The 15032-nt window shown below is 38.0% G+C and overlaps 1 protein-coding gene across 7 annotated transcripts in view; it reads right to left on the bottom strand.

The window, feature by feature from the left end:
- The window catches only part of CDK14 (cyclin dependent kinase 14), a 357378-nt gene that overhangs the window by 190635 nt on the left and 151711 nt on the right, over nucleotides 1–15032 (bottom strand). For all 7 annotated transcript variants that reach the window (XR_012774172.1, XR_012774170.1, XR_012774171.1 and 4 more), the window contains one exon: nucleotides 12285–12347. Coding sequence is in view for 4 of the 7 variants with exons in the window: in XM_075492799.1 (XP_075348914.1) it covers nucleotides 12285–12347 (63 nt within the window). In the remaining 3 variants the exon portion in view is untranslated. The remainder of the gene's footprint in view (nucleotides 1–12284; nucleotides 12348–15032) is intronic.

Genomic DNA, 15032 nt, shown 5'->3' with positions numbered 1-15032 from the left:
AGTGTTACCCTCATGGATTTTGTCAATACAAAGGGTGAACAACCGTTTCCCAGGAGTTTTATTTGCAGTTTTGAAAAATCTCTCCTAATATACAGACATTTCCTATTGCCTGAAATATTTTAAGAAATACTACAGTTTCCAAATGGGAACACAACAAGCCTTTGCAAAGCCAAACACGGAGGATTCAAGAGTGGATATGGACCTCGTGCCTCACAGCTCAGTGGCTGGTGAAACATGCTCTCTCAGAAGATGTGGAAACCACACCAAAGATTTGGGAAAAGCCAACCCGGGCACATGAGAATTTCTAATTAACTTGCAACACAAGCGTCCTATTTAGTGACTGCTGAAGTGAGGAGACATTATAAAAAGGGTTACAAAATCTGATTATAGAAGAGAATAAAGGCTGACATGAAAGAAACAGAAATGTCATGTTACTGAAGTTGAAATGAATTTAATTGCATTTCATTTTTTCCCCAAGTGCAGACACAATACACTGTATGTTTAGCTATTTAGCCAGGGCACAAAGAGCCGTATCAATCACCTTCTTGCCAGGGTTGGGTCTAACAATGTGCTGAGGAAACCTAAGAGCAAAATACAGAAACAAAAGAAAGAATAGCAGGAAAGTCATAAGTAACATGCACATTCCTTTTTGAACTGTAGTTAAAATGGAACTCATGGCACACAAAAACTGTTTTAATAAGGGCAGGAAGCAGAAAGAGCTTTAATTACAGCCGTAAAATATAAGTTAAATTCTATTAAATTACTTCAAAATAATATTTTTTAAAATAAAAAGATAAGGAAAATATCCAGTTTGCTAGGCTAAATCAATGGTATTTAACTTAAAACGTTATTTTTAAATATGCAAAGAAATTTCAATTAGCATGTTATCTTACAGCACTGTAATCTTTATAACTCAAAATATATTTATTAATGTGGGCTTTCATTTGGCTTTAATGCAGAGTCAAGTGATTTGACACTAAGTGCTAAGAAAAAAACCCAACAATTTCACAGCTAAACAGAATAAACGTCAACTCTCAAGGATAGCTTTGGAATGTAGTTTTATTCCAAACTTGTAGACATGCTGCATTCATCGGGTATTTCCACAAAAGTCAATTAATTCACTCACATACACTGTATCAATTGCTTCCTCCTTGGAGGAAGATTATGAAAGAGATGGGGAAAAAAAATCTCCCTGAATTCATTACAGGGTAAACTCAGCCATTGTTTCGTTGTTTTTTCTTTTCCTCTTCACCTTTGTTTTTATTTGGTAATATTAAATGTGAAAAGGTTTAAGTGAAAACACAAGCCTAACGCACAGCAGTAGAGCATTCTGCAAACCACAGGCCCTTTGGGACTGCTTGGGAAGACAGAACAGTAAAAGAGGCTCTCCATTCCCAACGGTTCCCCACTCCACAAAAAGAAAAGACAAATTGGAAAGAACCGTTTATGATGCCTCAGGAAACACTTCTGCCATCTCACAGTCAAGTTCTCTCCCCTGTCTCTGAGGAAAGCCCTCTCCAAGAAAGCCCTTCCCCTTCAAGACTATCTGCATTACCTTCACAAGGACGGAAATGAATGCAAGGTGAGGTACCATCACCTCTTACCCATACACCCGATCTGAAATCGGCATACCACCTATCATGGTCGTACTCTGATCTTACTTGCTCCTTCCTCCACCTCAATTCTGATCACTATGAAACCTCAGCCTGGGGCTTCTGCGGGGGGTTTTGAACAAGCAACTGAACTGCCGTTTCTCCAAGACCACCGGATGGCAGCCCTGCAGACCAGAGGACAACTCTAAAAGGAGTCAATGGCAAATTCCAATGCATTTCAACGGGTTGGTTGTAAGGTAGAAATGATATAGATTTGTGGTTCTTGAGCTTTTATTTTAGTAATTTTAATTTTTGCATGGTCATACACAAGGCTGTATAAGTGTCAAATAACTTGTAATAAACAAACTAGGACATCACTCAGGAAGAGTTTGTAGCTTATTAGTAAGAACAGAGGTTTTGGTGATAAAATGAAAGACTCACAAAATGACAAGGGTCATTGTGATGAGAGTTGGAAAAGACCAAAAACAGGAATGGGATTCGTCTCCAGAAGTCAGGTTTTCAGCAAGGCTTAACATTAGGAGGCTCAACACTTCACATTCAGACCAAAAAAAATTTAATACTTGTGCTTCAGGCCTTGCTTGTTTATTATAGCCGTGAAAAAAATACCTTTTTTCCCCTAACAGTTATGCAGCTCTCACTTTAATGAATATTATTGTGATATTTTAATGAATATTAACAGCATATTTTAATGAATAATTTTCATTGTCAGTGAGAAAAATGCATGCAGGTTAAAGCTAATTTGGGGTTTATGGACTGTGATATTAAAAGAATATTAGCAGTTCTTAAAACTTGCAAGAGAAAGCCCTCAACTACACAAAAAGGTTAGCACCTACATAGTCCTTCAAGTATAAGGCCTGGACAGCCACTTGAGCCACATGCAACATTTGACCAAATGCCTGTTTAAACCAATTACATTTTCTGAGAGACTTGCCAGCTGCCTGGATGAACAGCCCTGCTTTCACAGTGTTTTTCATGAGCCTGGGTGAGTGTACAACCTAGATCACAACATGCACACATCTAACAGCTGCAAGATGGCTCAGGTGCAGCAGAATGGTTTACTATCTTGTTGGCCTCAATGTCACACAGGATCTTGAGCTCTTCTCATCCAAATGAACTTATAAGCTAAACACTGACACAGGCCATCCAAAACACATCTAACGAGTGGGACTGATGGGAGTTAACACTTTCTGACTTAGGTTCAGAAAGCTCTGACAAGTCTAATGATAAAGGGGGATGCTCCTGCACAGGTGATCTGTGTAGAAGTGCTCAGATGACTCCATATAGTTGCTCTCTATTCCCAGACATGGTAGACAGTTTCCGGCAAAGGATACTGGGGTAAGTGAAAAGCAGAAGGAAATTCACAACATGCCCAGAGAGATTCTCCAGACAATGTACCATTTCCACACAGTGTCTGCTGAGGCATCAAGGACCCCAATGACAAGAAGGATGCTGCCCAAGAGAACAGACTAATGAGGCCTGTGGGGGGCTTTTTGAAGTCAGGAACTGTCTTTCCCTGATGGCACAGAGGGATTTCTGAATGATTTCCTGCATCTGAGCTCCCTTACCACATGTTGTATGGTGGCAATAAAGGACCTGGCCCTAGATACAGAAGTAGAAAGCTATATGGAACCTTTTAGTCTATACAAGATGCACAAAACTCATGGCTCTGCTCTCTCTGCAGCAAGAGACTGCAGAGGGAGCTGAGCTAACCTGGACCAGTAGTTCACATCAGTTCAGAAGAAAGCTGAAAGCAAGACTGGATTAATCTGCTTGTCCTTTAGCAAGCTCATATTGCTGTATTAGCATAGTTACTTTTGAAAAGTAATACACAATACTGCACAAGCTTTATTATCACTCATCAGTGATAACACAAATGCTCTTGCTTGCTGTATGTATCAAAGCAGATCAGCTGGTTATCACGTAATCATGTGAATTCCCTTGTGTGTATTCAGCATCAATTGATATCATATTCAGTCTTAATAGGCCATCAAATCTAAAAATACCAGTAAAAGAAACCCAACCCAGGACACCTCACCTTATGCTTGAAACCAGTGTACTTCTCCCTGTCGTCCAGAGGATATTACAGGCTTCTGTGAATTACTGGCTATTTACAAAGGCAAAAGGAGGTAATAAATCCCCACAGTACTATCTCACAGCCTTGGAAATAAACACAACTGAACACAATGCTCAGTTATGTTTGGGTTTACTGGATTTTTGGGAGTTTTAGACGTACTTGTTTTAAACCATTAACATAAGAAAAAACTACCTGGTAATATGTATTATCACAGAAGCAATGAGAAATGTCTCTGTGTGACTTCTGCTAGTGTGTCAAAAGCTCATAATGCACAATCTTTTTTATCACTGTTGGTTTGCTATTCTGTTCCCTCCTCCCAACCAGGATAATACCCATGAGATGAAATCCAACTTTTCACTTCTAACAACGTCCTGGGGAAATACTGAACTTTTTAGGTCAAAGCTTTGTAGACTTTCTTGCTTAAATTGTCAGAAAAAGAAATTCCAGGAACAAAGTGTTGACTTGAGATGAATTTGCATCCCTAGGAATAAAGGGTCCTATCTGAATAAAAAATGCTTAGCCATTTGAGTATAAAGCCATAATAAGCTTTATCTCAATAAAAGATTCTCCTATCTGACCTCCCTGGAACCAACTGAGTTCTCTCCAAAAGAATTTTAAAATAATTCTCTCCAAAACGCATTTATAAAGGCTTCTAACTTGTTCATGCATTCCTCACACGAGAGTCTTACCAAAGACAATGTCACTCAGAAATGCATACAATACAGCCACTGGGAATGCGCATCGTATCATTACTTTAAAAAAAGATAGTAAGACTACAGATTTTTTTTCCACTTACTTGCAGCAGAACTGCAAAGGAAAGAGATTGGAAAGTGTTAATTTGTTAACTTCTATTCTCTTTGATGTTCTTTTAATCATTTTTTGTTCCCTCTGGATACTACTACAGTCATTTGCAATGAGGAAGGTGTGCTTAATTAACTGAGTACAAAGACACTCCCTTCCAATCAGTTATAGCTGTCTGCTAATGTTCAGTAAGTGGAAGACACTTTCAGATTTTTTCTTCTGAATGGCAAAAGTAAAAATAAATTCAATTAAATCAAATCTCATTTTCTACCTTTCACCAATTCACTCCCATGCTGAACTAGGTCAGGGTGGCAATTGGTGCCTTGCCAATTTTAAAGACACTGGGAAAAGTGTTTTCTTCATCCCTAAAATATCTTCATGTTTTTTGCTGTATGTGAACTATGCAGCTCATACAGACAATAAATTACGCACGCACACACTCCTTTCAGTTCGGAGTTTGCACATATTCCTCACTGCAGTAAATATAAAACTGACATTCTTTCAGCATGAATTTTAACACACTGATAAAGATTCTGCATTTACTGTTCACAGTTGTGCATATTATCAAATCATTACTTTAAGTGACAAGACTGACATAAAGTAGAGTGAAATGCTGATGCCATATTTAATGTCTGATAACTAAAAAGTCTAATTTAAATAATCAATTCTCAATGCCATGTGTAAAAGACAACCTTAATTTGGCATAACATTATTCTCTCTGCTGTACACCTGATTGTTCGCTGAATGAGGAATGAAAAATAGCAACTTCTCAACCACATTAAACAACATCACTTCCTACTTCACGTATCTGTTGAAATGTGTTTTTAATTCAACTCTACATCAGCAGCATCACTAATTTCAGTGAGCAGGAGAGAGCTTTCAAAAGCATAACATTAAAAAAAAGCATGATTTCAAAGGTGTGATTTCAAAAGCATGATTTGCTTCCAGTAATGCCCGATAAAATTAAAAGGACCACCATGGTATGTATCTACCTTAAAGTAAAAGGAGTGTTTTCTCCAAACTCCAGTGAGTCAATATGATAGGTGAAACAAGACGTGAAAATTCATCATAGCTGGATGCATTATCATGGTTTAATTGCCCAGTTCCTGTGTACCTAAGTCTATGGCAGTCAACCTTTTGGTCAGACACCTCTAGTTACACACAGGCACTCACATGCCACAGCTTCCCCTACATCACGTAATCACACATTTGTCGCATATGGATGCACAACTGGCCATGTGATTCAACACACATCTCCCACAAAAAAGGGGACCACAAACCTTTTGTCCATGCCACAGATGTTTATACAATCACACGATGGAAAGAAAACAGAAGCACACCAGGGAGGCCTACATCGATAACACAACTGCAACCTAAAAACCAAAGCATTTTTAGCATACTTTTCAGATACTATGCTTTACTAACAAGCATATGTTTTTATATCTTACTAACACTGAATGGAGGTAATGCTTCGCAAGAGCAGTACGCAATGCTCTGCTACTGACAAAGTTGTATGTTTGCAGTAAGCCTCATGTGGTTGGGATACAGGAGTATCCCAACATGCAGTAAGGAGTATCCCAACATGCAGTAAGGAGTATCCCAACATGCAGTAAGCCTCATGTGGTTGGGATACAGGAGTTGCCTAATCCTTCCATGTTGCTAATGCTTCCATACTCTTTGTGCTTCAGATCATTCTAAAGCTCTAATCAGTTCAATGATAAATATTTATGTTGACAAAAGACATCTGATGACAACTGCCCTATGGCTTTGACTCAGATTATTAATTTTCACATTAGTCATTAAATGCCAAAATTATTCATCTGACAAAAACAGATTCAACTTTAAAACTGCAACCACTAGTTAAAGACAATGTTCACAGTACTGCAGTATAGAGAGGAATAAATGAACACCACAAGTGATTAAGTACCAGAGATTTCTGATAACATCAGATAACATTCACTATATTTCAACACTTTCAATTCAACTTTGCACTTCACCTTGTTTAGGAGGCCAGTATTAAAACCTTGGTTTAATAAATCCAATATTTTTATCATATCTGATTTGGGATTTTTGGTTTGGGGTTTTTTTGGTTTTTTGTTTGGTGTTTTTTTGTTTGTTTTTTTTTTTTCCACTTAGAGTGCTATAACGTTGACTGATCTCTTCTTGAGCATTTAGCACAGAAAAATGTTGCACCATCCTATTATGTTTCAATAGCGCCTATTAATTACATTTCTTTTAAACTCTTTTTGTATAAGTTTTAAGACTGAAACTAGTTACAGATTTTTGCTGAAACTTAAGCATATTTTTTACACAGATTATTGGGCTGTCCTAGGAAACTTAATACCCAAATTCCACTCCACACTTTGCCACATACCTTACATGTGACCTTGACAGTCAACTATTTTATCTGACTCAGCATTACAGTGATAAAACACAATTTTAAAGGTTGTGGTGAGGGTAGGGCAGAGTTGGTTGAGGTTTTGCTTCAAAAATATCCATCAATTATGCATGGAAGACTGCTGTACCCTGCTTCCTAGGAGCAAGCAAGGCTCAGAATTGAGATGGGTAAGAGCTGGTGTCTTGAAGGCTCCTGGGAGAAGGCTGAATATTCCTGTTCCCTGCATGCAAAGTTCAACAAGAGGTCTGCCTATTTCTTCTTATCACTTTTTGGCCCTAGGAAGAGAAAAGGTGCCCAGGGAGAAAACAAATCAGAGGAGCAATATTAAATGGAGTAAGAACAAACTGGAAACTCCTTCTTCCTCTGGTCACGGTAGACAATAGGAGCCTTCCAAGTTGCCTGAAGTAAAAGATTTTGAGAGTGATTAAGAGACAGAGACAGTTTTTGTCTGGTTGACAACCCCATTGTCATTCAGGCTGGTGTTGCACGGATCGAGGAATAGTGGGTCAGAGGCAAATATCTTTTTATTTTGTCAAAGATGGTTTTTTGAAGTCAAATGCTCACACAAATCGATATTACCTCTAACACTGCAAGTAGAGGAAAAAAGGCAGAGAGAAAAAACTGAGGATGCTTTTCCCAGAAGACTACAGCTATTTCAATGCAGCATCACTAATTAAAAAGCAAATCAGCTTTCATTAATAGATTTATTTTTAAGGCAGGAATGCAAACAAGCAATGCAGGCATGATAGATGGAAGCCTGAGCTCCACTTGTTCCACCAGTAATAGGAGTTACAGAAAACAGACTCAACTATAAAGTAAATGCATCAAAACATAAAGATTAATTTACTTGCATTACTGGGAATGTAATAATATGGAGTAAAAGACGTGGTTAAAATAAAGATGGTATTTCAAAGGTTAAAACAAGTTAAGAACAGTTACATTTTCACAGGACATGCTGAAATGTAAAAAAAAAAGATACTTAAAAATTAAATTATGAATTTACAAAACAAGAACCATTTATGGACAGCTGCAAAGGCTCAGGAGAACCAAGAAGATAAGTCAAAAGCCTGGTGGAGATGGCCCTGTACCAGACAGAAAGAAGCACAAATCAGAATGAAGATAATAATTAAAAAAAAAAAAAATCACTGGCAGGGTCAGTTAGCTGCTGTGACCATTAGAGTTCCTGCTGTAGGAAGCAATCCAGATGTTTCAACTGAGAGTCCAAGTAGTATGAACTATCTCTAAACGTAGCAACAGCTGTAGGAAAGAAAGCCCGGAGTACAGATTTCAGTAGTCTGGGCCAGGAGGAACAGCATAGGGAGAGTCAGGGGCAAGTCTTGTGCCTCAGTTTGGCACAGCCACATTTTGGAGTTTGGCAAGCACCGCACGGAATACACCTATAAATCAGCTCCTAGCTCCAACCATTTACAAAGCTGCAGCAGTAGCTTCCAACAGAAACATAATTATATGTGGGGCCATGTACTTAAGATTTATTGATTGCCTTCAGTTTTGGAAAAACTGAGAAAGATGTCTTCAAAACCACAGGAGAGAAGATGAGGCTTTGCCTTACTAAACAGTAAGGCTGTGCCTTACTAACCGATTACCTTTTCTCTCCTCATCTCTAACTATAATACTGTACACAGTATATTAATATGTAGTTATAAATAAATGGTAGACATGCAGGCTTGTTAGTCACCAAAGATGTATACAGTTGTGTATTTGGAGCTAACAGAGTTTGGAGAATCTATGGATTGAAACAACTTCTTTCTGCCAATTTCCCTTCTAGCTGATAAAGATGTTGCAGGTACCTAACCACATTTATGCCACCAGGATACTTGGTTTAACATTCTCAGGGATAGGTACTTTAAAAGCAACTTTAGATGATAATAACATCTCAGCCTCACAGACAAATTCTTTGAAGGGTTGAAAACCTGATGTTATTTGTAAAACTTGGGCCTACACACATGAATTACAAAATTCTGAAATAATTATGTATGAATACATACATACCACTAAAAATGCTAAACCTAATACTTTAGGAAGCAAATTTTTTCATTTCCTTAAACATACCGTCCCAAGACTCCGACAACTGCCAATTGAGACATTCTTCTTTATACTTTCACATACTTATAATACTCTGCTTACTCTTTATTTAAAATATTTAAGTGACAGCAAATAGCCTATTTGAAACCACAAAGAAAGGCAATGTCAAACACAACACCCAAGGGGACAGCAATATGTGTGTCCATCAAAGTAATTTGGATTTTATTCTATTTATGATTCTTCATCTAAAAGTAAGCCTGAGGGAACAAGCATTGTCTTTAGCTTGTAAATACAGAGAAAATTCAGAAATATAATTAGGCTGAAGATGTTCTATAGAAACCAAAACATAAGTAAATAATGGCTTTGCTTCTGCATTCCTATAAAGTACTGTTTTACAGGAACTACTGTATAATATTCTTTGGAAAAAGAAAGATGTGTGATTATGTGGTTCTGTATTTATAATAACTGGCAACAAGCCAGGAAGAAATATCCATCAGCAGGCAATACTTTCCTCAAGAACAAAATTAAAAGGCAGGGGGCCTTTTGTCATACTGGGAGAGCATTAATGGCTTAATCCCACAGGTTAGCCCCAGAGAGCCAAGACTAATTTATTGCTACTGGAATATAATTGCTCAACTGGAAGTTTTTAAAAATGGGTTTAGGGATCACATAACCAGTGATTCTAAACAAATGCTGTCTAAAAGTCTGACTAAACGTGAAATTCCTGAAGGACCTCTAGCAAGAAGGGGCTGGCAGAGAGAGAAGGCTAATTAATGTGGTTCAGCTCAACCCTTAAAAAATCAGCTGTAGCTCCAGATAGACAACTCTGTCCAGAAGCTAAAACCAAAATAGGTGGCAAAGTCTCAGAACCACAGTTACATAAGTCAACAAACCGAGTACGGCGCAACAAAGCATTATGATATTATGTAGTAACCATTTTATCTCCTCTGTAACAATAGAGGAGTGCAAGCTTTTAGTTTTGCATGCTGGTGAAGGTCTGGGAGTTGTTAGCATATATGACTGGGTTCCCTTCTCTCTGCAATTCCTGTCCTCCCAGCTGAAGAAATCACTCATTGGGCTAAGCAGGTATTTTTCACTCATAGCTTGAGACCAGGTATTTAACTGAAAACCCCAGGCAGGCTGATTCAGTTTTAAAATGGTAGGAGCTCAAATCATCATGCTAGGTTTTAATAATTACTGCTATGAATTAAAACTACCCTTTGCTGCTGGCCTGGCAAGAGAGTCTACTAAATACGTATAATCCATTTTCATTAATATTATTTAACAGAAAAAAAAGAATTTTAGTTGTCTAATGGGATGGCTCACAGTAGAAGGGTAGTTTCATCTGCTCCAACTTCCCAATGTTTTTTCTCTTTTTTTCCAGTTTTCTTTTTATTAATAATCCGTCTGGACTTTAAAAAGCTTGAACTAGCAGTACATCAGAACTCTACACTTGGCTACTCAAAGTAATATTTCTAATGTGCCCATAAGCTTCGGAAGTGTTGCTGAACACAGTTGTTAGATGGTAAAGATAGCCACAGGAATACATACAGCAAAATTTGAAAGGGCAATGATGCTGCTGCAGTTCCCTCCACAGCTCCTGTTTTAAAAGACTTGTATCTCAGGATTTAGAGGAGTGATACATTAGCAAGCCCAATTATCCATGTATGCCTACCCTCCTCAAAGACAAGCTCACTGGGCCCTGATACAATCAAGAAAAAGTTCAGTTATGTGAATTACGATGCCTTCTCAGCGGGGAACAATCACAGCTACAATGACTACTGCATATTAGATCTTGAGCTATACAGCACTGCAGCCTTGGAGTAGTCTTACAAATCTGAAGCAGCACAAATAACTTTCAAAGCCAGTCTTAGCTTACCCCAAACCTCAGAGAGCCGAATGTAAAAGTATCCACACAGGGAAATGAAACACAAAACCATTGCTTTAACAAGCACATTCAGCACATGAAACTCTGCTTAGGAAACTGAGCGGTGAAGAAAGCTCAAAAGTTTTAGTAGTCGAAAAGTAGGTCCCACCTCACCCACCTTCAGCCGTTTCAAAGTGCCACGCTCACAGAGGCACTGTGAAGCTGGCACTGGGAGGAGACCCATGGGCTTTCCCTGTCCATGCTAGCAAAATGTTTGAGTGAAAGTCATACATTACAACGATGCTATCTTGCAGCATACACATCATGTATTTTCAAAAAGAATTTTTTTTTTTTTTTTTTTTTTTTTTTAGTTTGGCCAAATATATGCAGTAAGGAAGAATTTTTCTGATTTTTTTTTTTTTTTTAGATGGTAGCCGTTCTCATCTAACTTCGTATGTTGTAGATGCCACTTTTCAGTGAAAGAACACAGAAAATTAATCAATCTACATTATAAAACTAGCTGATGTACAACAATGATCAGCTATTGCAAAAAAAAAATTTCTTTCCTCTTTTTTAAATATTTTCTCTTCTTAAACCAAAGAGGCCTTCTGAGCTTTCCAGGAAAGAGAGATTTATTTTTTTCCATGAACTTCTCAGTTTCAAGAAACCAAATACTGGAATAAAGCTTTCAGTATGACAAGTGAAGATTTAAACACTTCCAAAGTAGAACAACAATGGGACTGATGTCAAAGTGCAAGACAAGTGTAACAAATATCATCTGGGTGATCTATATACACATGACACATTCTGCATGTCTGATTGGCTTCCATTTGATGCTAAAATCATTTGGCTGACTTCCCAGAAAGTAACTGGATCAACTCTCTACCAATCTATCTTTCCATTAAATCCTGCTAATAAACTCCCTCCTTCCTGCATGATGATTCTCAGTACCTACCTTAGAAGGGAAAACTTTTTAAAAAGTGAGATCAGCTATGAAAATACTTCATCAAAATAAGTGAGCAAAAAGATTAGGGAAGATTTTATATGCTCATATAAAAAGCAGTACATTCAGCTAATATAATTCATTACAGTTCCCTCAAACTCGGTGAATCTACAATGACTTACCTCACTGAAGATCTAGCACTGACAGCCTAAAGCAAGTTTACTCAGGGGTTTTAGGGCAGTATTGTCTTGTCTTAAGAGCAAATGTTTGAATGGAGGGGAGGGGTTACCAACACTGTAACAGTATTTACTTATATATTCTGGCTCTGAATCAATTTTACAGACTTCACAAGTTCTTTTGTGGGGATGTTCAAATACTTGCATTTTTAATTATTTTTAAAGAAAAAATATTTAAAAATATAGTTCATATGCCAATCATTTTCCCTTTAGCTAATAATCAGTTTCTATGACACAACAGACATGGCATTTCACACAAAGTTACTGTAGCTGCGTTTGCTTTGAATGTGTGCTCTTTTTGACTCTTACCTTCACATTTTCTGGATGAAGCCCTCCAGGGTGTTTGTCCATGTACTGACATAAATCAGTGTGCTAAAAGAAAGTCAGATGGAAAAAAGTGTATTAATATCTGTACGACTGCAGCAATAAATATCCTTCTACTTAGGAGTGGGCAGAACAAATTGAAAATAAGGAGATTTTTCATCCATACATGCACACACACACTGGTACCTTTACACTCCGTTTTATTTAAGAACCTTGGTAACCTGACTGATATGAATATTCACCAAATGTAAATTAATTTTTTTTTCCCTGACATCCTGTATATGGTAAATTAATTACTTGAATTTTACTATCATTTTGTACCTTGTAAAGATAATATCACCATCAACACCATAAATGTAATATCTGGAGGGAAGAAGAAGAACCTAAAGGGAGAACCTCAAATGCTACTCTGATTATTCACATTAAAACATTGCCTTTTAAGTCTAATTTTATGGTGATTCTAGATTAAGATGGCTTAATGGTTTAGAAAATAAATCTGAAAGGCATTGCATATCAGAGTACTGAATGATACTTTCCAGCTCAAAAAGAAGCACATATTATGCACATGTACAGCATAGTATGTACAAGTCTAACCCATTTCTACTTTAGAAAACAGCTTCACTGAAGACTCAAAACTTTAAGTTTTCACTTCATAGTTGTCTACATTCCCTGCAAATATACAATAAAATCTCTTCAGAAAATAAGCAAGCTTGCAATGTATAGATTAATATTATTTTTAATTAATTAGTATTTATTGCTTTTACTATGGAAACACTATTTTCTCTGAATTTTTCTCTTGCATTTCTTCACTTTCCTACCAGTCAGCAGCATGCTTTCAGTGAAGTGGCATGTTGCTTCTCTGATTTGCTTGCACAACTCAGCTTCTGGAATTATGTTCAGAATAAACAAAGCAAAAATATGCACTAGATTAACCACCAAAAAACTCGGAGACTGATTCTGCCTTCCACATCTGGTTTCTGAACGCATCTGGCAAAAATCATCCCGCATTCCTTGAAAAGCTACTTGGCAATACCTGCCTCACATACAGCCCAACTAAATATAGGCAGTTTTCAAGGTGAGAGTTTTGGACAAAAGCTGCCTTCGACATAGCAGAATGGTTTCTCTGTGCATTTCCGAGTCCAGGAGCCATTCTCTGGTGCTCTTTTGCAGAATTATATGGATACATAGGAAAGTTCACATCTTCCAAGACACAAAATTCATGCTAGCCGCAACTGTTCTGTATAATCTTCTCTTCTGAAGTCATAAGCTATGAAAACACGCTGTGCATGTAGAATTAACATTGCAATGACATAAGATGCACTGGTTGATTAGGTTGTGCACTAGCACACCTTTTTTCAGGAATTCTTACCCAGCTTCAAGAGAGCGAGTGCCCTGACTGCAGGAAATCGCTTGAGTCCCAAAATGAACAGTGTGAGTATCACAAGGGCAGAGGGCACGCTCAGACAGGCAAAGCACACTAAATACAACTCAACAGAGCTTCTTCCAAAACACAAGCTACAGCAAGCAATACTTCAATTAATAGTTAACACATCAGTGAATGCATTTACAAAGAAAATTTTAAAATACACCTCTACCAGTTAATAGTTACTGTCAGTGAAGTGCATTTTGCATAAAGTCCATGTTTAGCTTAAAGACTTCTTCCTAGTTTCTGTAAAATCTTTAGCCACTTCAAGTACTTATTCCTCTTCTATTCTCCCAGTTAGTTTTCTGGGACTGTATCAGTAAGCAACGCCAAACATGGACCAGTCATCCTTCACTATGCATCACCCAGTTTTGTCTTGGTTTATTGTATCAACACCAAGGAAACACACTTGAGCAAAGTAATCTGCTAGCCGTCTCATTTGTTTGGAAAAACTGACAGTTTTTGAGTACTAGCCCCGCACAAGAGTCTGCCTCTGGCAAAATATCAGCTGAAATACCATTACTACAGGTGATGGATGGTGTCAAATAAGAAGTTTGGGGGATTCCCCCCATTTTAATGGGTTATCTGTTATCGAAGAGAAATACCAGCCTGCTGGAAAAACATGCTCTCTTTAACTTAAATACAAATCTTTGAATAGTGATAGCATCTGCAATGCTTGGGAGAATTTTAAAGAAAAGCCTGAAATTTCACTTTAGAAAGCCCAGCAGGGTGAACAGGGCAGCGTCGTCCCATCCCTGTCACGGTGCCTCAGACGCACCCGTCACGGCCCCCGAGCATGGCACGCTCCCTCGCGTGGGCTGGCTGAAGGAGGAGGTTTATCTCCCCGCAGTTCAGCCTTCCAGCCTTTGTGGGTGACAGATAATCTGACAGGTGGGGAAACTTACTGCCTCCTTCACCTTCTACTGATTTCTACAATTTGCACCTAGTCAGTCGAAGACTTAGAGGAAGACAAACCCAATGCTGCTTCTGCAGGTCCCATCCCTGAAGCCCCAGCACCCCAGCTGCCCGCTAGCTGCACCTTTCTATTCACTAAAAGCTTTCTAAGAACATCCTCTTCAGAGTCACATCACTAGGAATAGCAGTAAGTCATATTTTTGTTTCCAATATACTTGTAATGAATTGTGAGGATAACCCCATTTTATTCCACTTATATTTCAGTTATTATTTGGATGCATTTCCTCCATACATGAACATCAACAATGATCCTGTTTGTGTTATGCATCATTCACCTCTTCTTCCTACCCCAAGGACTAGGACAACTGGTAGCCTGGTATAACCTTCTGCATCAG

This window comes from Mycteria americana, chromosome 2 (assembly GCF_035582795.1).
Source record: "Mycteria americana isolate JAX WOST 10 ecotype Jacksonville Zoo and Gardens chromosome 2, USCA_MyAme_1.0, whole genome shotgun sequence".
NCBI classification, from domain to species: Eukaryota; Metazoa; Chordata; class Aves; order Ciconiiformes; family Ciconiidae; genus Mycteria; species Mycteria americana.
This window is presented reverse-complemented; position numbering and strand designations above follow the sequence as displayed.